General features: G+C 37.1%; 1 protein-coding gene across 3 annotated transcripts in view; it reads left to right on the top strand.

Moving 5' to 3' along the window:
* Positions 1-27,508, top strand: part of Lrba (LPS-responsive vesicle trafficking, beach and anchor containing) — a 443,002-nt gene that overhangs the window by 363,262 nt on the left and 52,232 nt on the right. For all 3 annotated transcript variants that reach the window (XM_013029761.1, XM_013029760.1, XM_013029762.1), the window contains one exon: positions 16,183-16,350. In XM_013029761.1, coding sequence (XP_012885215.1) covers positions 16,183-16,350 — 168 coding nt within the window. The remainder of the gene's footprint in view (positions 1-16,182; positions 16,351-27,508) is intronic.

Here is a 27,508-nt window from a genome sequence, read left to right as displayed (position 1 = left end):
GGGGGGGGGGGGGGGAGGGGGGTGTTTCCAGAACATTAACCCAGCAGGTACAGAACAACACTGGCTCAATGAATTGATGATGACTTGTAAAACAGCAGGTATTCATGCCCCCAAGTCTTCCTAATTCCTCTCTTTATAAAATAAAACAGACTAGTGAGGGCGGGAGATTCTTTGGCTCAATTTGCACTGTGTGGAAGCTATCTTTTTGCCAAAATGCGGGGTTTTTTTTCTTTTCCTTCCCTCCACCTTGTTAACTACCACACGCATGCTTCTACCTTTGTCTCTAGTCTTTGCTATAGAAAGAATCGTTCCAGTAGCACTTAGAAAGGAAGTGGCATAACTGATCGGTAATTAATTGCTGTTTGTTTCCAGTTTAATATGTAAACCATTTTTAAAGAAAGGAAATCATTTTTTAAATTTCCCCTCAATAGCTAGCTATGCCAGAAGTTAAAAAATTTCATATTAGATGGTATTGTTAGGAGGTAGATTGCTAGCACAAATAACTAATGCAGACTTTACTAATGCAAAATTCACTAAGAGGTAGGGGAGTAAAGTAAATTAGTTCTACTTTGAAGCTTTTATTTTCTTCCCCTTTCAAAATGAATGGGAAGGCCCTTGAGAGGCCCTTGAATGAAAGCTGCTTTTCATTAGTGCTACCAAATACCTACTTGAAAGAGTGGAGTTCTGACTGAACACCCACACAAGAGAAAGGGAAAGCTTCCTTTTCTACTGGAGGACCATCAGCTAAATAGCTCTTGGCTTCTCTTTTCCAATCAGGTGGTTTCACATCAGAGTTAATTACTCCAGTCATTTATTCTAATCACCCTCCTCTTATGGCTAGCTGCATTCTGTCATGGGGTGGCATCGTTTGAAGCCAGTTAAGTTTGAAAACCACTGCAGGGTACTTGAGGCTCATTAGTGAGGCCTCTCCATGCCTGGCTTTGGATTTGCTCCCTGATTAACTCTGCATCTCCCTGCCTTGCCCACCTCCCCCCTCCCCTTCCCCAGCTCCCAACCCCCACTCCTCAGCCCTTCCTTCTCCAACAGGAATGTTTCAATTAACTCTTGCCATGCTGTTTGTCTTTTCACCTACTCTGTTAAGAGAAATTTAAATGTTTACCTTGCTAAGGATAGATTTGCTAGATTCTGACCTTACAGCGACATCGGTTGAGCTGAATTGAACTGCCCTCCTGATATCCTACAAAGAAGAGTTATGCTTCTGAACAACAAAGGAAGGAAATGGTGGCTTAGAAGGAATGCATTTATGTCCTTGATTCAATTCTCCTAACCCAATAACAGTAGTGATGCTAACTCTGATTTTACAGTACTCCGCTATGTTTTACAGGGGTTGTTTGAAAAGCTTTTTCGAAAAATCTCTGAGCAAATTTTTCTACTTTGACGTTGTTTCTTATCTGTTATAGTAGCTTAATTTAAAAGTCTTTGTCAAATGGCTCATTGAAGAGATATCAGAATCACCAGGGAAATGTTTGTGTTATATCTTTATAAAAATAGAAGGAAAAAAATATAACCACTGAGTTTGACAGAATTATTACATGAAAGTATTTGAAACATTTTCCATAAACTGATACAAATGTATTGCCAGGTGGGTAATTAAATGAATATGTTCATTTAGGTAGGAAATGAGACACATTCTGTGTTCTTTCCCTGTAGTAGTTCAGTTTACAGGAAACAAATAGTTTGTGTCAAGTCAAAATATGAAAGGCAAAATATACAAGATCACATTTTTATGAATTACCAATGCCCATCAATATTCAGAAGTTAGTAGAGTGAACTCTTATTGTTTATTCTCTTTACAGTTCTCTTCATAGTTTCTTTTGTTTGATGGGTTGTGTCTTTATCAAGAGTCTCAACTTAGGGACTAACAAGTATATTGAAAAGACCTAGTGTATAAGTTTCTTAGATCAGTAAATATTTATTGAGTGTCTGTTGTACAGTTCCAAGGATGCAGATATAATCTACACTGGAAATTCTAGTGAGAAAACAGAACTGTAACACAGGATAAAGAATTCGTTTTAAAAAGACACATGTAGGTGCAAGAGCGAATTTAAAAAAGAAAAGAAACAACCTGCGAATAAAGACTCCATATTGACATGGGCTCTTTGCAGTGTTCAGATGCTTACTGCTCATGCCTTCAGATGACACATTCACAACCATTCCGACGATGCAGTCGTTTCAGAGTTTGACAGTTTTTGTGATACCATACAGTTTGGTACCTACCATTCTGCATCAGAATTATTCCAAAGAAAGTGTAGCGGTTGATAGCACAGTTTAGGACGCAAGCAGATCAGGGTTCATATTACAAAGCTGACATCAGCTGCCTGTGTGACACCAGGCAATTTGCTGATACACTTTTGCATTCCTTTGTAAGTCAGCTTTTAAAAATGTAGGGCTATTGGCCTGATTAAATGGATAATCCATGTAAGACATTTAACATAAAGCTGCACATAGCATAAGCATCCAGCAAATATTAATTGTGCTGTTGTGGTTTTTGTATTGCTGTTCTTGTGTAGTTGGTCTCCTGACAGAATATACTGTAATCCTAGAGCCTTTTTGTCAGGTGTATTATTGATGTCCTTTACATCCATCTTCTGGACATTGTTGAAGAGAAAACCTTGAAAGATGTTATTTTAATATCTACTTCCCTTGCTTTTCATGTAATATACTTTCTCACACTTAATTGTTTGGTTAACAAAGTATAGACAGCTCATTTGTAGTGGTTAATAATAAGAATTCTTTACATTTTCTAGAATACATTTCTAGAATTACAACAATTGGATAAAGTTTCTAGGGTCAGTTTCATGCATTTTATACAACATTGCAAGATCATAGCCTCTTGGCATAGACAGTGGTTTGTGTTAAATCAGAATATTTTCTTAGATGTCACTCATTCATTCAACTGACATTGATTAAGGGCCTACAAGATAATTAGATCTGTGACAGAACTGGAAGAATAGGACCTACCCTTTGGAGCTGTCATTATTAAGTGTAGACAGACATGACAGTAACCAATTAGAGAAATAGATTAGGTGATATATTCATTTGTTTATTCAACAAATGTTTTATAAACACCCAATAGAATAGTGAGAGCAATATTATATAGTACCTGCCTTTTTGGAATGCACTGTTCAGTGAGGAGAATGGTTAACAAATATATAATGTATGCTGATGTGTAATATAACACATATATATGTGTAACAGATATCAGGAGGCAAAGCTGCCCTGAAAACACTTAATATTATCTATATATCTAATGACACATGGAACTAGAGATAGTTGCAGTGGAGAAGAGAATATGTAGAAGATACTTCAAGGCTTCTTGTTGGACTGGCTAGTGTTTCAGTGATTGAGAAGGAAAGGAGTGAAGGTGGTGGCCACATTTCTCATTTGGCTGGCTGGTAGAGGATTAAGTCCATAATCAAGAGAGCAGGAAATAACAAGTGTAATGGAAACAGTATGCACTCCATTTTTTGATGTGTTAAGTTTGAGTTACCTGAAGCATCACAAAGACATAGTCTACTGGGCAGATGGATTTGGGAGGACAATGATGGTCAGAAATAGTGGGTCTGGGATGGAATCATAAGGAGAATTAACACTGAAAAGGTAGCAGAAGAAAATGACCCTCTACTTAAGAGGTGAGAAGGAGAACAGATATATAAAAAGAAAATCTGGGGGAAAGGTAACACCATGCTAGGAGAAACCCAAAACCCAGACGCTGTGATGTAGAGGAGTGAAGTTAAGTTAGAACATCCCCTTGGTCTAAAAAAGAAAACATGAATTTAGTTAAGAAGCAAAAGATAGCATACTTACTGAATTCCTTCAAGAAGCTTGCCTACTTATTCATGGGTACATAAAAAAAATTAAATAAGAGTGTCCTATTAAGTCATATTCCATTGATAATTCAGAATCAGATCCATGGTTTATTGCAGAATCATTGAATATACACCTTCTAGAAATGCATGCTTTACTGAAAAGGCAGAAAATAAACTAAGTAAAGGTGAAAGAATTATGTGTAAGAACACACGTGTCAGTGCAAAAGGCACTTGAACAACTCTTAAAATCTGTCAGTAAGATCCATGTTGACACGGGACCTGTGCAGTCCTGTGTACTGAGACAAGACTACTGGTTTTCATGAAGAGAACTATGTTAAGCAATCTCGAGGAGTGCACAGACTAGTTCACCATCACTGAAATGGGGTGATTTCTATTTGTGCATACACATTGTCTACAGATTCCACATATCTGAATCCAGCGAATGTTTTGTCTGCAGTGCTGAGTTAATGCCTGTGGGTACAGAAGAGTCCTTAAAGTATTTGGCTGTGAGGGCTGGGTAGACAGTGTGTGAGGATGCTAGCTGGAGACTTTGAAGGATGGTATGGTAACAGCAGACCCTGTTCTTGGTACAGCTGGTCTTTTATCTTCATTGTGACGAAGGGTGATGGTGGTGCCATCTTTCAAACGCTGCCACATTTCATCAGAGATCTGTAAGTGGGTGAAGAACATACATTGTGGAACATTATGTCTGTTTCGTTCTTAAAGGTGCTAGATGTCTGCGGTCACGTCTGAAGGTCTGCCCATTCTTTATGGGGCTGAGGATTGTAATGACCTCTTCAAAACACATCGAAGGTCATGCTTGTCTTCTGGCTGGTACTTTGCGTACTGGAAGGTTGATCTTTATTTTCAGTTGGGAAAGTTGTGAAGTGTGAAAGTAACTCTTCTATATATTGTACATCAAACTCTCTTTTATAGCAACATCTAGTTGTAGATTCAGTATTCAGAACTGAATTGAGCTTCATATTGCTCAGTTTATACCTGCTAGTTACATGACCATTGAGCACTTGAAGTGCAGCTAATTGAAAATAATATGGCTTATATGCTAGAAGTGGAAATTGCATTACCATCTTGCTGAAGTTTCACTAGAAATGATATTTTCTTATATTGGTTATGTGTTGAAATGAGGCTTGAATATTCTTTATTAAATATGCCATTAAAATTGATTTACTAGGTTCTTACTAGACATTTTCAAATTATATATACTTTGCATATGTTCCTATTTGGTAGCATTGTATAAAGTCCAGATTTTTTTTTCTTGGAACTGGGCATGGTACTACATGCCTATAACCTAGCACTTAGGCTGAGTCAGGAGAAGGGTTAGCTTACGCTATGTAGTAAAGACATTGCCTCAAAAAAAGAAAAAAAATCTTTTATTTAAACATCCCATTATTACATGTGAATATATTTAAATTTTAATATTGAAATAGTATCCAAACTTTTATTATAATAATAGAATAATTTCATCCTCAGATCCAAAACAAAGGTGTAGGATTAATTTTAAGTCTGAAAGAAAGTCCAGGCTGGGGATATATAGCCCGCTAGGAAAAGGAGCTACAGTTTACCACAAGAGAACTAACATGCTAAGGTGCTGTGTTCCATCCTCACTACTGCAAAAATCAATAAATCACACACATACACACATTACCCCCCTACATACACACAGTAAGTACTAAGTCCAAACTCCAACTAACCTATCATATAAACTGTTTTTACTCCAGTGTGGCTAAAATGTAAGCTTGAAATCTTGCATATCATCCTGACTTCTCTTACCTTGGAATTCAGCTATTGTAAATGATAACATATCATACATCTTTCCAAAGGCCATCTCCTCTTCTTCCTCCCTCATTCCCTCTTCTTCTCTTCCCGCCCCCCCCCACCCCAATACCCTTTCTCTCCTTTTCTTTTTGTGGTCCTAGAGCTTGAACTCAGAACTTGGGTGCTATCCCTGGGCTCTCTGCTCAAGGCTAGCTGCTCTACCACTTGGAGCCACAGTGCTGCTTCTAGTTTTGAGTGGTTAATTGGGGATAAGAGTTTCATGGAGATTTTTCTGCCTGAGCTGGCTTTAAACCCCAGTCCTCACATCTCAGCCTTCTGAGGAGCTAGGATTCCAGGTGCATGCCACTGGCACCTAGCTGTTACAGTTTTCTTAATCTAGGCTTTCAATACTTTGTGTGTGTGTGTGTGTGTGTGTGTGCGCGCACACACACACACACATGTGCATGCGTACCTGTGTGAACTAGACCTGTGGCTTGAATTCAGGACCTGAGTACTATCCCTGAGGACCTGAGGGTTTTTTGTTGTTGTTGTTTTGTTTTCCCTCAAGGCAAGCACTCTACCACTCAAGCCCCAGATTCACTTCCAGTTACTTTGTTTTTTTGTGAGTCTGTTTCTGCTGGTTAATTGAAGATAAGCGTCTTATGGACTTCCTGTCCAAACTGACTTCACAGCATGGATTTCAGATCTCAGCCTCCTAAGTATTTAAGATCCAGGCATGAGCCAACTGTCTCCATATTCCCTTTTCTTTTCTTTTATTTATTGTTATTGGAAAGACAGAGTACAGAGGGGTTACAGTTTCTTGAGTCAGGTATTGAATACATTTCTTTTTTCTTTTTTTTTTTTTAGGGGTGGGGGTCCGGTCATGGGACCTGAACTCTGGGCCTGGGCACTGTTCCTCAGCTCTTCAGCTCAAGGCTAGTGCTCTACCACTTGTGTCACAGCGCCACTTCTGGCTTTTTTCTTTTTTGCTTATGTGGTGCTGAGGAATCGAACCCAGGGCCTCAGGCATGCAAGGCAAGCGCTCTGCCACTGAGCCAACTTCCTAGCCCAGTACATTTCTTTTTTGAGCAGTGTCACCCCATTCCTTGCTCCTTTGCTTTCTCCAGTTTTTCTCTCCCAGCCCCCTCCCCCTCCACGCACACCATTATTTAGAATATGTATCACTGTAGAGTTACTCTTTCTCCCACCCTCCATTCTAAGGACAATCTCATCTTAGTCTTGAGTTCAGCATAGGGCCTGCAGTCAGCATTCTGTGCTCCTTGATGAGTAGATACAAGAGCTGCTGAAATGAGTCACAGGTTTTGGAATGAAAAGGGCTTTGAATACAATGTAATGTCCATGTATACAACTGCATGAACAGAGCAAGTGCAGATATGATTTGATACACTAGATGAATATATCATTGCCTTAAAAAAGTGTTCATGAGCCCTTATATTCTACAATTCAGGTCTTTCTTTTTTTGGATCTTCTTGGGAGTGATGATTAATATACACTGTATTATGCCAAGAATTTTGATTTGCTGCCGTAAGTTTATGGCAGTCGGTACAGGGAATCATTGGTGCCATGCAGACAGCTCCTTGTTTTTGTCTGGCGTCCCTGTGGGGTTAAACTACATCTGGCAATAAGTAGGGATTCTGGTCTGGCCATCTTCAAAGGCAAGAGACTGTTAGTATTTATCAGATCTATGTGGATAAGCAAATGGGGAGAGATTAAAATTTTTTATTTTGTTTTCCTTCCTTTTGTAACTGACTATAAAAGAAAACCTTTAGGAGTTCATGCACCAGATTAGTACCTTCTGATGGTTGTTAGAGAAAAATCAACTCATTTTTCTATGCCTAGGTGAACAATTGAGGATTTTAGCTTAATATTTTGATTCCTTGAGTGTATACTTTATAACTATTTTATCCAAGGCAGCTTAACAGCTGTGTACAATCTTCAGAATTAATTTTCTAGAAATACTTTTCAGACATGGACATTCAGTGTAGTACAAGCATTAGGGCATCGTGTTTGGCATTTGGAAGCTTTTATTTGGTTGTGCAGAGAGTTTACTGAAAATTAAGTTCGGAGGAGAAACTTGAACCTTTATTAATATAGGCCACTCCTTCTTCCAAGTAAAAGTGGGCCTGACTTTCATACAGGCTTGTGTCTTTTACCTTAATGCTCCCCATATTTTTTAAAGATTATAAATCCCATGACTCAGTTTACCTGTTATTGAAGCATGTAGCCCTGTATTTAGCTGATAAATAAAGTGGCTACCTTCCAGATATGTGTCATGAACTGTAATCTAGAACTTGCCCTTCAAAGCCTCCCTAAGAGAAATAATGTTTATTTAGGATTGCCTGAAGAGTATATAGTCTCTCCATTTGTCTATACTTTAAATCTGGCCCAGGATTAAGTAAGTCCCTCAGTGAGTCACATACCTGGATTCCATCATATTGCCAAGGGAGGAATTTCTTATCTTAGAAATAGAAATAATGTGTTTTTCAGGCCATCTGGTTTGTTTTTACATTATGGTCATTTCTGAGTCTTGTAATTGTTCATATTTTTTTCTTCTTCTTTATGTTGCCTGTTAGAAAGCTTAGCACCAAACACAGGGCCTGAGTCTAATGAATAAGAAACTTCATGAGAAGATTTTTATGTGACAGCTCCTTCTTATCCTCATTCTTGCATTACCTAATTTATCTTTTTATTAAATTTCTCTTTCTATATTATGTATTCTTCTATGAATTATTTCTTAACAAAGAAACTAAAACATAAAACAAACAGTAGGAATAGACTGGTACAATTGCTCTCTATCCATTTTTACCAAGCTTGAATGACAACAAAGAAAAAAAAACCTCTGTATCCCTTTTTGTGTTATATCATAACTAGTTTAATGTATCTGTATATTATGAATTTCTAGATTTTAGATTAGCAGTGACCTAAGGTTGAGATGTTACTTAAATGTTTTAATGTTCTATAGTTCTAAAGAAAATAGTTGGATAAAATGTCAGAATACAGGAGAATTTTAAACATTAAAAAAAATCATCTCTCTGAAAAGGAGGGTAATTGTACAAGTTTGCCTAATCCTTTTGATCTTGGCACACAGCAATACAGACTTCAGTTGAGATTAAAACTATGAATTTCAAAGGAAACATGGCCTTCAGTGTGTAAAATATATAACAGCTGGTTGACTAGTCCATTTAAAACTACACAATAACAATCATAGACAGAATAGCGGCTCTCTTGCCAAAAGATGCACAAGGGCTTGATGGTTTTATCGAGGTATGATACTAACTCACACTTTTCTTCTGTAATGATAGAAATGTAGAGAGGCACTGGGCGAGCCCGCTCAGGAATCTCTCATCCACACAACAGTTCAAGGGCAGTTTAGAAGTACAAACTCTCTTCAGTGATTTCTCTATCTGCTTTGCAGAATGAACTTTGGTGCCTTGACTAAGGTTCATTTTTTAGTACTGTCAGATACAATTTTTTTCTTAGCATCTTATGACTTTTTCCCCTTTACATCTTTGATTCTCCTTTCTACCTCTTTTCCCTTTATGACTTACTGGTCTTAAATGTCCTTGCTTCACAGGTGTTTAGACTTTTCTATGTAAGTAGTATAAAATATATTCCACATTTCTGTCGCATAGTTATAGTGAAAACATACTAACCTGCGAAGTATCCTGACGTATTTCTAATCAGAACTGGGCAGAGTTATGCTCATGTTAGTAGATTAGTTAGTAGATTAGTTGATTTAGGTATTTCACTATTTTTATTCTTGTGCTTGACCTTAGAAGTAATTCTTAAACAGGTTACATTGATGAATTGTTAGAAATAAAGATGGATATGGATCTGTCACTTCTAACAAATCCCATTTGGAAAGCTTGTTTGCGTTCAGGACTGGCCCATTGTGGAAAAAAAAATGTTGGGTTTTTTTCTATGACCTTTGTTGCTTGAAATTTTTTGATGTACCATGGTTAACAGCAAGTTTTCTCTTTTCCTTAGATTCATTTCAAAGAAGGAAACTAAAATTAAAATGTGCTAAAGTCAGTCACATTCACCACAGATTCAAAGCCCAGCACTTAAAGAGTTAATGTATCTTATTAGGGGGACAGGAAATCTGGCAACTATTGCAGAAACTAGACCTAATGGTGCACACAAACAATTTGTCAGTCTTCTTAAATGTGAATAGCTTTCCGCAGAGTGGCTGCTCTTGCTTTGTTTGAACAGGCTAAACTTTTCCTTTTTGGACTTTAAATCTTAGAAGTGAAATGTGATCCACATATTCAATCAAAATCATTTAATTCAAAGCATATTTTGATTGGAACAAAGTTGACATGGAAAGAAACTTTAGAATAAAAAGTTGAAAGGACTTTATATCATATATTTAGCAGGAAAATTTGAAACAGTTCTAATTAGGCTGAAAAAAACAGCTTTCTTCAATGTAAATTACAAAGGTCATATATCAATGTTAAGGAAACATTACCACTAGTGTTTGAAATCCAGCACATGCAAACATAACAGGCCGGTTCGTTTTAAATATGTGTGTGTACATGTGCAGGAAGAAAGCTGTATTGCATTTATTTCAAATGAAAAATACCTAACTATCCAAGTTTATAATTTTGTCTATTATATTCTTGCCAATCCAAACATTAACTCCTTTATACATATTACTGCGTGCATTCAGATGAATTCAAACTCTTTTTATTTGTAAGTGCAATTAAAATTTTGCAAAACTAATTTTTTTCCTTTTTAAAATTAAAACATTAAGTACGGCAAGTCAGTAGAGGTAATCAGGGATTTTTAGTTTTGAATTTGAAGTAAGTGTGTGTGTGTGTGTGTGTGTGTGTGTGTCATTTTTGCACCTCAGCACTGAGCCTGGCCTCCTGGAAGCCCAGACAGAGATATAGTGCATAGGGTGCAGAATTGTGTGTCTGGGTTGTTTCCTTATGTGTACATAGTTCTGTTTCCTTTTACTTGCACAAATTTTTTCTCTCTCTTTTTTGTTTGTGGTGCTAGTTATCAAACCTAGGACCTTTCTTACTAGTATAAGAATTATTCCTATACCTAGAAGTTTTAAAATATTTGATATTTTCATTAGATTTTTAAAATAATAACTTATTCCATAGATATCACTTACGATCTAGTTTTCCTTCTGAATGGAGTGGTATAATAAGATTTACCAACGGGATAAAGAAAAGTAGCATAAACCTGGAACTTAAAAGCATGAGAAATTAAATCAGTTACAAATGTAACTTCTTTGTCTTGTGGTAAGCCATTATCCAATAGTTCTTTTATTGATTGAAATTGGTTTTCTTTGAATTTATATTAGTAAACTTATTTTTGCAGAAAATTGCTAGAATATCTCTAAAGTATACATTGATTAATTAAATGTTTTACTTTATAATTTTTATTCTGAAATAGCTTAGAGTATTTTAGACAAAGCATACTATTAAGTTATCACATTATTTGACTTTGCTGTAGAAAAAAGGAGTCATTTCATATAATGTTTTTTATCAATAAATAATTCATTTCCTTAATGGGTTAGGTGCAGGAAAACATAGATTACATTCTTTCAATGAGATTTATTGTTAGACATGTATTCATAAATGTTGTAATTATTTCTGACATAGGGTTATGCAGTTATTTATGAATAATTTACTGTTATCTTTCTAATATATTAAAGCTTTAATTTGTTGATATTAAGTATGAGGACCAAACAAATGAAAGTTACTAATAAGTGTTTGTATTTGACTTCTGTATACTGTACTTTTTAGCATATCTCAAGTGTTTTATTCTCAGCCTAATAGATCTCATTAAAAAAACAGATATCAGCCCCAAGACAGTTTGTCAAGACTAATATAAGTCCCCCTGGATTAGATTGACAATTTGTGCAAGGCTTCATATAATAGTCTTTTCACAGTCTTAATTTGATCCTTAACAATTGGGCATTAGTCACTGGTTTATTTTATAATAACTCAGATGAGTTGAATAATATTGTATTGTGTTGGACATTGCAGCGGCTTTCTTTTTTGCACATTTTACTCAGAGCTCACATTGGACGTAAATATGTATCAGCCTTCTAGGGGAGGACAAACAGTTGACTGGTTGGCTCTGAGAACCGCCTGGGAAGAATGTTACTACCCCCTTGCTGCCAACCATATTTAACTCCAGTCTTAATGAGGACGGTCTGTCCTCAAGGCTTTGAGAAATCCCACATGCTTAACACTCTGCTGGCGTGGTGTGTGTGTGTGCGCGTGTGACTAAAATTATGGACCTAAATAAAAATTTTGTACATAGTATTTATTTACAAATTCTTTAACATGCAAAAATGAGATGAATTTTAATGGAAACTTTTTGATTTATTTCTTTTGAATCTTAGAACAAGAACTTACAAATAAAATGTGATCCCAGAGCATTTTGTTTTGAACTGTTCTGTGTAATATTCTTTTTCCTTTCTTTCCTTTGCTTGTCCTTCCCTTTGCCCTCTTCCCTCAGGTCTTTCATAATTGTAGTGGTCTAGTTAATGTGTGCTTTGGATGAGGCAAGTTGTCATGCAGGGATATGAAAAGGATGTTGGGATGCTTGAAATCCCAGTGATGCAAGCATTAGTATGCTGAGGCAGGAGGATCTCCAGGGCAGAAAACAACACCTGACTGAAAACCACAACCACAGGAAACGGAAAAGAATGTTTAAGCCTTCAACTGATGCTGTATCAAAAATGACTTCAAACTTCTTGGAATTGTCTTTATATATCATAATTGTTTCTTTGGATTCCCTCCCTCCCCCCACCTCACTTTTTTTAAAGCTTTGGTGTATTCTAAAAGATGCTTGAAGTTGTTTAGGGGCAGTTTATGCTTGTAATCTAGATACTCACAAGGCTGATCTGAGCCAGGTAGAAAAGTTCATGAGACTCCTTAACGCCAATGAATAAACCAAAAGTCAGAGTTGAGGTGTGGTTCAAGTGACATCAGCTTTGAGCGAAAAAGCCCAGTTCGAACTAAGGTCATTAGTTTGTGCCCCAGTATGGGCACCAAAAAAAGAAATGCTTGAGGCTAATGAAATTTTGTTTAGTTTAAAAAAATATTTCAAGTTTGTTTATGAATGTAACACGTTTATCAGCCTCTGGTATAGGGTTCCTCCAGTAATTCCATGAATTGCTGGTGGGCCCCCTCGCTACAGCTCAGGCAGAATGTGGGGCAGCTGCCCCAAGGCTTTGTAGAGGTCTCTACAGCAGGAGATGAGCACACAATGGCAGTGGCGTTCTACCAGCGTTTTCCCTTAAAATCCTGGGCTAGGGTCAAGATGTAAAGCTCAAAGCATGTAAATCTATCCAACTTCACCAATTTGAATGGGCACAAAGAAGTAATTGACCATTAGCAAAACTCATTCTTCATTTGATAACACATAAAATAAAATTACCCTAGTTTTTCAAACTGTAATATTGAAAAAACTCATTTGTACTTCATCATTTGCTGAGCCTTCTAGAATATTATCGTCTCAGATCACAGCACCATAGACACTCAGGAGACTTCTGGCTGTTTTTATCTTATTAAACAATTTTGAAATCATTAATTTTTAATTAGCTTGGATGCAGGGATTTTTTTTATTGTTTCAGTAGTGGGTATCTATGAACCAAACATTTTTTATTTAAACTACTGGCAAGAGTATTAGTTACATAAATAAGTACAGGTTCTTTCCAAGAATACAGACTGAGTTAGCATCACACAGCACCATGACACTTTTTTAGTAGAGTTAGAGATACTTCATGTTAATCTATAATAGCATAGCTTTTCAGCGGTTTATTAACTCAGATTTTTGAACAACAACCAAAAAGGATGAAAGCTTGAAGATGTGTATGAGTCCTTCCCTGATTGAAAGTTCTAATTAAGTGAATTGGAAAAAATTAACTGAAATTAGCTGTCAGAAAGTCACATTTAAATGAGTGATGAGCTAGTCTGGCAGTAAACATTTAAATGATATAAATTGCCATTTAAGTGTATGGTTTAATGTTTGTCATGCATTAATGTGACATGAGACTACAGTGACAATCAAGCAGCCTGCTCTAATTTGAACATATTTAGGGCTTTTGTATGGAGTGCGCTGCACACAAATTAAGACAATTGCTGTTTTTATGTGTCACTTTAAATGAGGGCCCTCCTCCCCCCCATCTCCAACCACCCTAAGTTCATGAAACAACTGTGTCGTTCCCATGTGCAACTCATATTGATAGTTCCTGGATTTTCAAATTCATTTAAAATTTATGGACTTAATGTAGGACTTTACCTAAATGCACTATAAACCCTTTTATTTTCTCAAGAAAAAATCTGAAGTAGACTTGTGCTTTTTTTCTCCCCTTAATAAATGGACAAGTATAATTTTGATGATAGTTGTCTAAATCAGTAATTTAGACAGTTGTAACTAGCTGAGTATTTTTTTACACACATTTCAGTTATAGTTGGGAATGCAAGAATTGCCTAATGCCTAACATTTTATTTGCAGAATCATATTTTATATTTTTATAGGATTATAGTCCCATGTCAAATGATACTAAACATTATTTGTATTTAGTGATAAACACATTACTTTTTCATGGACACTTACTTTAATAAAGCATGCATTTATACAAGTGTACAACTGTGAATTAATAGAATAACTTTTGTTACAAGAAGGTTTCCATCTTGCTGGCTGCTTACTTGGTTGCTTGCTAATGAAGTTGGTTTGGGGAATGGAAATGTAGCTCAGTGGTAGAGCATGTACTTATTACATGGAAGGCCCTGGCATTAAAAAAATTTTTTTTTTTAAGTCAAGAGATCAACCTACAGGTTGCTATCTTACTACATAACAGTGAGCTACGGCAAAAAATACACCAAAATCATTCCCCCTTTAAATCTAAAAATAAGAATTTTAGTGAGATAATTTATCAGATTTAACTTGGTATTGGTGTCCTTTTTTAGTGGTCATACTGGGGCTTGAACTCAGGGTCTCAGGCTCTTGCTTGGCATTCTTGTTAAGGTTGGTCCTCTACTACTTGAGCTACATCTCCACTTTTTGGCCTTTCACTGGTTAATTGGAGATACGAGTCTTATTGCCTCTTTTGTCCTGGCTGGCTACAAACCATACCCTTCAAATCTCAGCCTCCTGAGTAGCTAGGATTACCAGCAAAATTGGTACACTTTTAAATAAACTATAGATTTTAAATTTGAGAATTCAATTTTAATAGCAATTATTTAATGGTAAGCTATTTTGTTCAATGTTTACATTATTTTGAACAATAGTCTAAAGAGGAAATTTGAACATGGCATAAAGATGAATAATTCCTTAAAATAAGTGTCCACTTTTTAAAACTCTTAATATTTATTTTATTTATTTATTTATTGGTCGGTTGTGGGGCTGGAACTCTGGGCTTGGGTGCTGTCCCTCTGCTCTTCAGCTCAAGGTGAGCACTCTACCACTTGAGCCACAGCGTCACTTCCGGTTTTCTAGTGGTTTATTGGAGATAAGAGTCTCACGGACTTTCCTGCCCGGGCTGGCTTTGAACTGTGATCCTCAGATATCAGCCTCTTGAGTAGCTAGGATTACAGGCATGAGCCACTAGGGCCCGGCTTAAAACTCTTAATATTTATAACTTCAGTAAGTTTACTGATACCTATTGAATTTTGACACAGTGCTAGTATAGTAAATGAGATGAATAGGGAGCGGATGTGTGACCAGTGTTTCAACTGACTACTTGATTATGTTCATTTGTTATTTATTATTGAGCATTTTTACGTTAATAGCATAAAATATTTGCTCTAGTTTCAAACATATTAAAACCTAGAAGATATTTTAGTATTTGTAAATATCACCAACAAAACCTGATTGGCTACCACCAAAACTCAGAGAAATCAAATAATTTGGTTATGTTTGTAGTACACAATAACATGTTTTAGTTCTAGCAAAACAAATATCTTGAGTGGACAGTACATTTTTAATGTTTTCCCACTTTCTTTCCAAAAGTAATCTTTTTTTTAAAAAAACAGCAACAAAAGCAATTTTTACATTGTATGCCCTCCTCTCATTGAAGCATAAATTGAGTACCTGTCAAGCCTGGGTTACGAATGTGACCAAAACAAGCCCGGTCCTGTTCTTTACAGTACATACAGTGAGAATACAGCAGTTCAATGTGGCAAATGCCAGAAAGTCTAATTATATATGAAAGAGGACAAGTTCCAGTAAAAAGTAGGTCATCAGAATCTTATTTTATTTTTATGGTGCTAGGGATTGAACTCGGGGTCTCACACATACTAAGTACCACTGAGCTATGGCTCCAGCCCCAGTTTCTGTCTTTTGTTTCTCTTTGAGATTGGATCTCACTATATTTCCCAGGCTGGCCTCAAACTTGCAGTTTTTTGCCCCAGATCTTGAGTAGTTGGACTAACAGGTATAAGCCATCACATGTGGCTTTCTAGTTTAGTTTTAAAATTTAGTTTGGTGTTAAACTTTATTGTTTGTAATAATTACCTCTCTATGTTTAAAAACAGAATTCAACATAATGACAAAATGATATGATCTGTATCTTCTTTTTTTTCAGGCCTTGGAAAGTGAGTTTGTTTCCTGCCAGCTTCACCAATGGATTGACCTCATTTTTGGCTATAAGCAGCAAGGTCCTGAGGCTGTGCGGGCCCTCAATGTGTTCTATTACTTGACCTATGAAGGTGCTGTGAACCTGAACTCTATAACTGATCCTGTGCTGAGAGAGGTAAGTCCTCCGACTGAGACAGAAACTGCTAATCTGGAATCCTTAACCTAGATGGCCTGAGCTACTATCTTCCGTATTCTTTCACTTCATTGATGGAAGGATGACACTGGACTTTATCAGGATAACCTATCAATTTATAATCTACCATGGACTTGAACCCAAGGCTTTTCTCCAACAAAAAGTTGCCTAAATCTAAAATGAGAGCTTTTTCTATTATGGACCCTTAAGGGATTTACAATCATATTTATAATTTTCATAACATTGGTAGTTACTGATATGATTTAAAATATTAGGAAAAGTAATTCATTAAGGAAATATGATCATAAGTGCAGTAAAACATTTACATTAAATACATAAGTTTGTAATTATCCATATAGATGTTAATAGTGGGATAGAAGTCTGAAACTTTACTGTCAGATCAGATTTGTTAAGTATTAATGAGACTTGTTTTTATCCTTGTAATGTCTCTTCAAAGGTGAAACATTCAACATGGTTTTGCCAAGTACAGTATTCAGTAAGAATTCCCTAGAATATCTTGCCTTTTTGTATATCCAATCAGTATACCTCCTTTTAAGTGTACAGTATCTCACATGAGAAATTATAGAATTGAACAGAAAGAAACCCAAAGGTCTACATAATTTTTAGGGCCCCGATTCTTTTTAGAGCAAATTGTATATGTTCCAACTGAATTTGCACTATAGAACTGGGTTTTTTTTTGTTTAACTTAATATACCAACATATTATTGATGTTGCTATATATAATTTCTAGTTACAGTTTTGAAATTCCATAATATTCCATGAAGTTTCTATGACATATACTTACCACCATTTTTCTCAATGTAGGATACTACTTATTTTTATGACATCTCTTGAGGCATCTAAGATGGTATTACTAGTTTTCCCTTTTACTTTTTAAAGTGTTTTTGATATATGTTCAGAAATATGATTACAGTACTATGTGGTAATTCATGTTTAACTTCTTTAGGAACTATCATCCCAAATAAATTTATTACTTTTTTTCATGCTCATCATTTTCTGCCAACATGTTTTAAAACTTTTGCTTTATGTTTTATTGACTTCTTTTTCTTTCCTACAATCCCAAGTGATTATCAGAAAACTGGTAGTTTTCTGCATAGTTTTTTATTGTTGTTTTCTTTTGTAGTTTAGGGACTTGAACTCAGGGGAGTGTCATAGTTTCCTGTCCAGGGGGACTTTGAACCACAATCCTCATATCTCAGCTAAGTAGCTAGGATGACAGGCATGAGCCACTCGTGCCCAGCTTAACTGGATAGTTTCCACTCATCACACCTAGTTTATTTTTATATTATCCATATATAGGTATTGTATATACTATATATTAGATTATGTGTTCATTGAATAAGACTGGCCTAAGTGTGATTGTTGGTCATGGGGCTTGAACTCTGGGCCTGAGCGCTGTCCCTCAGTTCTTCAGCTCAAGGCGAGCGCTCTACCACTTGAGCCACAGTGCCACGTACTCTTCTGTCCAGACTGACTTTGAACTGCACTCCTCAGATCTCAGCCTCCTGAGTAGCTAGGATTACAGGCGTGAGCCACCAGCACCTGGCTGGATGATATTCTTGAAATAAGAACATATCTCTTACTTAGTACTATTAGTATAACTATACATGTTGATTCACAAAACTTTGTGAATTCTCTTAAAATAAATAACATTCAGACCTATTAATACGTCCTCTCCATAACATTGGTCACTGCTGTCCGTGGTGTGGTGCAGTGTGAAACTATAGACTAACCAAACAAATTTGATGTAGATTTGAATCCTGTGTTGCCTACTGGTGGTACTTGGGTCTTTCCTTAACCTATATTTCCTCAAATATAGAACCAAAGACTAGGTGAGATGCCATGCATATAAAGTGCCAGGCATGGGGGCCTGTGGGATCACACGTAGAAGACAAGTATTAGTTCCATCCTTCTTGCTTTCAAGATTGAATCCCTTGTTGGGAAACACCACCAGAAAGGAATGTGAATGAGTGGTCATATCATATGAGTATAAAATGTGGACCCCATGGAGAAGTTAGGAAAAGACATCTTCCAGGAGAAATTATACAGGGTCCATTTGTGAGGCAAGAAGAACACAGAAAACATGGATCAGTCACTAGTGTTTTTGTATTTTTCAACAACCTCTTACTACGCCCAAATACATAATAAAGCTAAAGGTTGAAAAGCAAGTCTTGTCCTCGCTCAGCTGAAGTTCATCATCCAATGGGAAAGCAGGGATAAGCAAACAATTAGACTACCCTGTGATAAATTCAGTATGGAGATAATTATGCATGCATGCAAGGCACAGGGTACTTGGGTACTAAACCCAAGGTGATGGGATCCAGGAAGTCTCTGGGAATTGGGAGGCTGTAGCTACACATGAAGGATTGATTAAGATCATTGAGTGGAGCCACGGGCCCAGGATATCTTACACCAAGGACACTGCATTAAGGTTATTGCATATAGAAGAGATCATGACTATAGAATATGCACCACAATCTAATCCAGGGATATTGTCTCCACAAAAAGAAATCCCTGCATTCATTAGCAGTCATTGTACTGGAGACTTTTTGTGGGAAACTGTTTGACCATGTTTCATTGGAAAGATCCAGAAAGAGGGGAAGCATGTCAGACACAGGAAAGGAAACATGTAACAGACTATCAAGTGCTGTGGAGAAGTGAAAGGGAACAAAATCCAGAGCTCAGACAGATAAGGCCTGGGCAGGAGGGAACACTACAGCCTCATCTGACTTTAGAGAGCAGATGTTTAGCATGGCATGAGGACTGTGTAAGTCAAGTGTGAATGACTGAGGTGGGCAGGCAGCATCATTATCTATGTGAGCTTGTAAAAAGGGTGAGGTAACAGTTATAGAAATATCTGAAATGGTGATGGATAATTAATAGGTACTGCTTCTCCTTCCTATGTTGTTTTCTGTTTTCCCTGGCAGTATAATAGACGTAGAAAAAGAGTAGAACAGAGTAGGTGTGTGTGTATGTGTGTGGGGGCAGAGAGACATAGTGACATTTTGCATGAAAGTATGGAACAGTGTATACAAAAGGATGGAAGGGTTGCCAGTGAAACAAAGGAATGTTGATGGAATGATGAAATGTGGGGATAGTCTGGATTGGGCAGATAGAGAAGGCAGGAAGGGACTGATAAACTGGTATCATTTATTCTTTCATTTATGTGTTCAGTAAATGTTCATGTTGTTCAGGGTACAGAAAGGAGATGAACTGGGTGCCCCTGGCTCATACCTTTAATCCTGTTTACTCAAGAGGCTGAGATTTGAGGATCACAGTCTAAAGCCAGCCCAGGAAAGGGCATGAGACTCTTATCTCCAATAAGCTATGAGAAGACCCAAAAGTAGAGCTGTGGCTCAAGTGCCAGAGCGCTAGCCTTGAGCACAAAAATTCAGGGACAGTGCCCAGGCCCAGAATTCAAGCCCCAGGACTGGAGAGAGGGAGAGGGAGAGAGAGGGAGAGGAAGAGGGAGAGGGAAGGAAAGAGGGAAAGGGAGAGGGAGAGGGAAAGAGGGGGAGAGAAGGAGAAGACAGTAAAAGTCCCTTCTGCTTGGAGCTCACATTCTAATGGTATAAAGAATAAACAACACAGATTCTGACTTCAGTTGTGATGTACACTCTGGAGATAAAGGGAGCAGATAGATGGTACACAGTGACTTGGTGGTAGAGCAGGATTTTAGAGACCTGGGCCACAAGGACACCCAAGAGAGACGGCTTCCAATCCCCCAGCCACTCATACACCTGTAAGCCCAGTCTGGTAGAGCCTGCCACAGGCCCTTGTAAAGCTTCCATTGTCGTCTTCTAATTTATGAGCACATTTCGTTATCTGCTCACAATCACAGTAATGGTACCAAGATAGACTTGTACCTTTTGGAAAAAAATACATATACATATATATATACACATACATACACACACACACTTTTTATTTTAACCAGTCCTGTTCAATTCATTTTTTCTTCTTTCTGTTCCCTACTATACATGTAGTTCAATATAGGATATTTCTATGTTCATAATAGTTATACATACAGGCTAGGCATCCCCATACAAGCCATGTATTTACTCCTTGGCAAAAGCTCCATTTCTCTTGAGAAAGTTGGAGTTCTTCAAGTGAATGGTTAATACATATGGCATAGCAAGTGATCATAAAAATAATCTCTCTATAAAAAGAGCACTAAACGATAGAAATAATAACCATAATAGGAAGAAGAGTAATCAGAGAAACAGCCTGCAGCACATTAAACTTTTATGTTGTTTTTAATTTTTAGAAAACAGCTGGGTTATCAATATACATGTCCGCATTTACATATATCACACACCAGAAAGAATTTTTTTCAGGCAAATATGGTAATACTTTTTCAAGTATCTTGTGACCCCAGCTAAAGGTTACATTCTTATCTTTAGCTGTTTATTTTCACAGTCCACTTTGCTCCTTTTATTCTTCTCTTTGGTACAGTTTTTTTTCTTTCTTTCTCCCTTTGTTCTCATAGTTTATTTCCTAGCACTATATATATTTGGTCATAGACAATGAATGAATATTAATTTTCTGATTTTTCTGTTGAATTTGGTATGGTTTAGTCACTTTTCTTTCTTTCCAACAAATCTTTTTTTATTAAATATATTTTTATTGGAAGATACTGTACAGAGGAGTTACAGTTACATGAGTAAGATAATGAGTACATTTCCTATCGAGAATTATTGCCCCCTCCTTTATTTTTCCCCTATCATCCATTCCCTCTCCACCTCCCCAACTTCTCCCTCCCCGACCCCAAGATACAAAGTTCATTTTCAACATAGAATCTTGTACATCTCATTGCTACAATGGGTCAACTTGTATCCTTATTTCAGCATTTTGTTATTTCCCTTCCCCTCCCCAAATTAGAAAAATATATATACAAGATGCAGAGCACTGGAATCAAACACAGTGAAAACAGAGTTTTCCAACATAATCTTATTAATAAGCATTTTCAACTATTTGATAAAAACAAAATCAAAGAAGTTTTTAAGAGAAAAATTAGGATAGTTGAGTTCTGGATTAGTAATGAGCAGGAAATATATTTCATATATACATGTAAACATACATATATACACATACATATATATGTATGTATGTATATGTAGCCCTGGAGTTGAACTCAAAAAAGCTTGTTAAACAGGCACTCTACCCTGAACCACACCTCCAACCTTTTAAAAACTGATTATTTTATTTTATTGTGGTGTTATGGGGTATTTAACTCAGGGTAAGATACTTGGTAAGTAGGAATCCTACCACTTGAGCCATACCCTCAGCCTCTTTTTGTATTGGTGGTTTTGAGGTCGGTTCTCATTTTATGCCTAAGCTATCTTAGGCTGTGATCTTCTTATGTCAGTGATCCTCTTATGTCTGCTACCCTCTGTTGCTGAAGAGAGTAGGCGCATACCACTGATCCTAGCTATTGTTGAGGTGGGTGGAGTCTTATGAACCCCCGTTACATACTACTCCTGACAGCACCATGTCAGCACAGGTTTAGATTATATCTTCACTTCCTGTTTGGGCATCTGTCTGGATTATGATCTTCATCTATTTTTTGCTTTTCACCATAGCTGGATAACAGACATGCACCATGTAACATAATTGCTTTCCACCGAGATGGAGTTTCATTCATGGACTCTTTTGTTTAGCCTGGAAGCATGATCCTCCCAAACTCAACCTCCCATGTATCTAGGATGACAGATGTGTCGTCATGCCCAGCCCTCGGCTAAGTAGGGGTTTTGCGGAAGTTTTTGCCTGCCGTGGTCATGAACGGAGATACTCTTGATATCAGTGTCCCAGGGAAGTAGGGTTCTAGGTGTATGCTACTAGCACCTAGCTTAGTATATTGTTACTATGAAGAAAACTCTTAGGCATCTAATTTTACGAAACAGTTACATAATACCTCATTTGTTTTATAAACTATTTTCTCCTTTCTGAATTCACCTTTCTGGTTGTTTTTTAAATTTGAACTCAAAGCTTTGGTCTTGCAAGAAAGGTGTTTTACCACATGAGCCATGCCCCAGCCCGTTTTGCGTTAGTTATTTTTTACATAGGGTCTTGCATCTATGCCTAAGCAAACCTGGACTGTGATCCTCCTATATCCTTCCCATGTGGCTGGGATGGCAGATGCATTACAACTTGTCCTAGTTAACATAGTGTCTTGCATGATCTTGATTCCTGCCGCTTGCCTAGGACCACAGGAGGGACCCACCATGCCTGACTAGACTTCACCTGTTAATTTCCATATAAATGGTATTTGCTAGACCTAATAGTTGAGAACTCATTTTCTAGACCTTAGTATCTTAATATGAAATAATTTATTGATTGAGTTTAGTACGTAAGAAATAGGTTTTTTTGAAGCTCTGTATATGTACACACATAAGTGTGTATATGAATATAATGTGACGAACATTGAATATGAGAGTACAAATAAGGAGCAGCTAACCCAAGGTAAGAACAGAATGACTTGTAATCCTAGCTACTCAGGAGGCTGAGATCTGAGGATTTCTTATCTTCATTTAACTTGCAAAAAGCCAGAAATGGAGTTGTGGCTCACGAGCTAGAGCTCTGGCTTGAACATAAAAGCCAAGCAAGAGCACAAGACCTGAAGTTCAAGTTCTCCTAGCAGCACAAAAACAAAACAAAACAAAGTAACATTTTCTAGTGTGGGTGCAAATATGAAGAAAAAGATACTATGTATTTTATAAGGATAAAATACATGTTATAACAATCTATCACTATTACTTAATCCTTTTCCCAAAAGAATAATTGATTAAGCATGAAAATATGGCCAATTAATAGTTGTTCATAATAGCAAAAACAAAGGAAAGTAGATAGCAGAAATGTCTAGCAGTGTCCAGAGCTGTAGGCAAATGCACACAGCAGGATGTTGTATGCCATTAAACATATCACTGTGAGGTGCATTGCTAGGGAAATATATTTTCCATGTTACAGTGAAAAATTTGTGAAACATGAAATAAAAATGCACAGGGAATTATGGGCCTCAAAATGTTTATGACTATTATTATTTCTGCTTAGCGAGATCACGGAATTCCTCTTTTTTGGCAAAAATGTAGTTTAATGGAATTTTCCAATAATATTTTGTACGTTTTTTTATTGTAAAAATACTGTACAGAGGGTTACAGTTATATGAGCAGGGTAATGAGTACATTTCCTATTGAGCATTGTTGCCTTCTCCTTTATTTTCCCCCCTACCATCCCTTCCCTCCCACTTCCACAACTACTCCCCCCACCCCACCTAACCCCCTACCGCCAAAGTTGTAAAGTTCATTTTCAACATAGTGTTTTGTACATCTCATTGTTACAATGGGTCAACTTATATCTTAGGCATTTTGTTTTTCTGTATTTTGAATGCTGTTTCTCTTTCAAATTGGGAGTGGGGGTTGAGAGGAAGGTGGCAGCAATAATAACTTTTCCCTTTTTGAAGAAAAAACCCTGCTTAGAAATCTGCACCAGTGATGTATGTGATGTGGAGGTGTGGATAACGCATCTGCAGTATTTTTTGTGTGAGTGCTTTCTGGGTTTGGCCTCTGTTATCAAAGTTGAGGGTTACCAGGGAAATGTGCCTCAGTATGATAAGGAAGAAATGTTAAATTATCTCACAGATCAGAGTATCTTTAAGTTTTTCTTTTGTCTTGTTACCTAACCCACTGAGTTATATCCAAGAAAACTTCTGGCCTACAATTTGAATTCTAAATCCCTAAGTTCATTACTTAGTGTTATGGATATATGTTGATATATATGAATATGTGTGTGATATGGAGAGCAGTTACATAAAAGGATTTTCTAAGTAATGTGTACTAACTATAGAAATTTCAAATAACACAAAAGCACAAAAGAATGGAAGGCCTCCATCCCCAATGTGGCCATATTAATTCAAACTGTCCCAGCTGTAGCAGTTGCTCTTGGATGTGGTTTGATACTATAGAAGGAGCCTTGCTCCTTACTAATGCTGAAATTCTACCATTATTCTACCATTTATTTGGTTACAAGTCTTCTTTCAAAGAATCCCAATCAGTAAGTTTCTACCAGGATTGATAGTAGGTGAAAAGGAACAGTATAGCCACAGAGTGAGCCGGGCCAGTCCCTGAGCAGATCCTGGGCTAGGCCTGGTAAGGCAGAAGGGTTGGTGCCCAAGGCCAGAGCCTTGGTGACAGGGGCTGGCTTCACAGCACACCGCTTCAACAGCACTGTTGTCTTTGATTTTGCACTGCGAGCTGTACTTAGTCACCACAGTTTACCAAATCAGTCTCTTCAAGCAAAAGCAGATGCCGTTTATGTTTATGTGAATTCAGAAATTAACTAAACTTAACTGATTTCCATTTGAAAATGGATCTCAACTCCATCTACGAAGATGGGTATTAAAGAGGGAAGGGAAAAACCATGACATTTCTCACTTTAAAGAATTATATACAATGGGATCCATAACATGGAAATAAATCCTGAAAATTTCCCCTAAGTTGTGTTTAGTGTCAGTGGTTGGTTTGGCCTCTTCCAAATTTATCCTTCCAAATGCTGTTTTAGTAACTCATAATCACTCAGATGGTCTGTTTTCCAAAAGCAGCAGCAGCAGCGTGTAAGTTTACATGACCCCGTTACATGACAGCAGTAGCAAATCAGATATCTTATCCAGGGAAAAGCATTTTTGGCTTAGAATCCCATCACTGTTTTGGTGGGAGTCAGCAGCTCGGATCAGCTCCAGTCCTGCAGAACACGGCCGTGAATCTTTCCCAAAGCATAAACACAATTGGTATTTATAGCATTGTTAACATTGGTTAAATACTTGGAGGAGTGGTCTGGAAGCCTGCTTTACCGCAGGTGGCTCTAGAATCTGTGTGATGACTTCAGGCTAGGAGTAGAAGATTACAAATGGTTGTAGCAATATGGTAAATTAGGAGTAATGAATGAAATAAGTTGCAATTTTAGGTAGCTACAACTCAAAGTGTTATAATTATAAAAACTTTTAGCCAGAAGTGTGTTACACAGATGGCTTACTTGATACAGTCCAGGGCAGAAAAGCCAAATAAATGGTAAGGATTAGTCAAGTCTTAATTGAAAACCTACATGAAAAATACTGTGAAATTATGCCAGACTTTTCTTGTACATCAAAACCATAATAATCAGACAGAGGTTCCTTAGTCAACTAGGTGACAGTGAATCTAATGTTTGTATTTTACTCATCATTAGACTTCCTAGTTGGGTAGGTAAATAAGAAGCTAAATTACATAGCCAAAGATATGATGCAAATATATAATATTTTATAAATTTTTGAAACCCTGTCAGTTCCATAAGAAATCTGAGCCATTGTTACATTCCTGGCTTCCGTCATAAACCGGTTTCTTCCAGGCAGTCTTTATTGTACCTAAGCATATTCTGTTATCACTACTTTGTTCTCTGAATTTCAACCAAATATAAGGGGTTAAAATGAAAACAAATTCACTGCTTTGAAAAATCTCCATAAAAATCATGTGCCAATCCAAGAGTTTTGTAAATTTTCAAAATAGCTTTCTTTCTAGTAAAGAGCAAGTTAACTTAGAATTTAATTGTACTTTTAGATTTCATTATTAGTGCAAAGAAGTGATTGAAGTCCCTTAGTATTTGGGAAATACTCAAGTCAGGTACAAATTTACTAAATGACTGTGAACTACATTGTAAGAGCAAGTTTGTCATCTTACCTTTCTGGTATCCCTGCGTGCGTGCGTGTGTGTGTGTGTGTGTGTGTGTGTGTGTGTGTGTGTGTAGTCTTCTGTGATTATGGTCCTTGAAGTCAAGATTTTAATTCTTTTCTGAGTCCCACTTTGGTGTTCTGGCACAACAAATGTTCACAAACATTATTCTGAAAATAGAGTACATGGTTGTTTCTAAATAAGTGATTGATCAAATGACTGCATCTTTTCATGACATAGTTTAACCATTGTGGGCTAGTTTTGAGAAATAGCTTAACCATGTAATGCGGTAAATAATCTCTCCTGTTTTACTTTTTTCTTTAAGAATGTCTTATGTGTTCACTACATTTGCCTTTTGGTATTGGCCACCTCTTTGAAGACATTCCACTTATTTTTCTAGTCAGGCTGCTTTATCTACTTGTTCCCAGTAGCCAGAGATGGAGGTGTTTTGAATGAGCACATCAATGCTCTAGATGGAGATACAGTTTGAAATTATCCATGAACACAGTGCCGCCGAGCATTATTGAGTGACGTTTGTTTCTGTTGCTTGTGTCTGCTCTGACTAGCTGGTTTCTTTCAGATTGGCAGCTGGGATTATGCTATAGTAGATGGACAGCTACAGGAACTGAGATTGCAGGGAGGCTGGGCTGGGCCTCCATTTCAACATGCCTGGAATGTGTGGACTTCGTTACAAGGCACTGCTGACAGAAATCTGTGCATATTCTGGCACATTTTAATTGCTTTATTTTTTCCCTTCATACTTCCATCATATTATTTGGGTAGATAGGTTGGTAAAAAACACTCATCTCCTCACCACCCTAACCAAATTGCTTTCTTTTTCCAGGCTTTTTATCATTGTATACTTAACTTTTAAAATGTTTTATTTATTTTTAGCATGCTGCTCCTTCTCTTTGCTGTTTTTTTTTTTTCCGGGGTGGAGGTGGGGGTAGGTGGGTGCTGATCGTAGGGCTTGAACTCTGAGCCTGGGCACTGTCCCTGAGCTCTTCAGCTCAAGACTAGCACTCTAACACTTGAGCCACAGCACCATGTCCAGCTTTTTTTGCTTATGTGGTGCTGAGGAATCAAACCCAGAGTCTCATGCATGCGAGACAATCACTCTACCACTGAGCCCCCTTCCCAGCCCTCTGTGTTATTTTTGAACCTTATAACATCTTGATATGTATATGCTTCCAGTTACCTGGTGCATTTTATTTTATTTTATTTTATTTTACTTTTTTTATTGTAAAGATACTATACAGAGGGTTACAGTTACATGAGTGAGGTAATGAGTACACTTCCTCTTGAACATTGTTACCCCCTCCATTGTTTTCCCCCTACCATCCCCTCCCTCCCTTCCTTCCCCGAGGTTCTTTTTTTTTTTTTGTGATTAAGTGATTACATAATTTCTAAGTCACTAGTTC

Source organism: Dipodomys ordii, unplaced genomic scaffold, assembly GCF_000151885.1.
Source record: "Dipodomys ordii isolate 6190 unplaced genomic scaffold, Dord_2.0 Scaffold122, whole genome shotgun sequence".
In the NCBI taxonomy this organism is placed as follows: domain Eukaryota; kingdom Metazoa; phylum Chordata; class Mammalia; order Rodentia; family Heteromyidae; genus Dipodomys; species Dipodomys ordii.
Note: the sequence above shows the minus strand (reverse complement) of the source record. Positions and strands in the feature narration are given on the sequence as shown.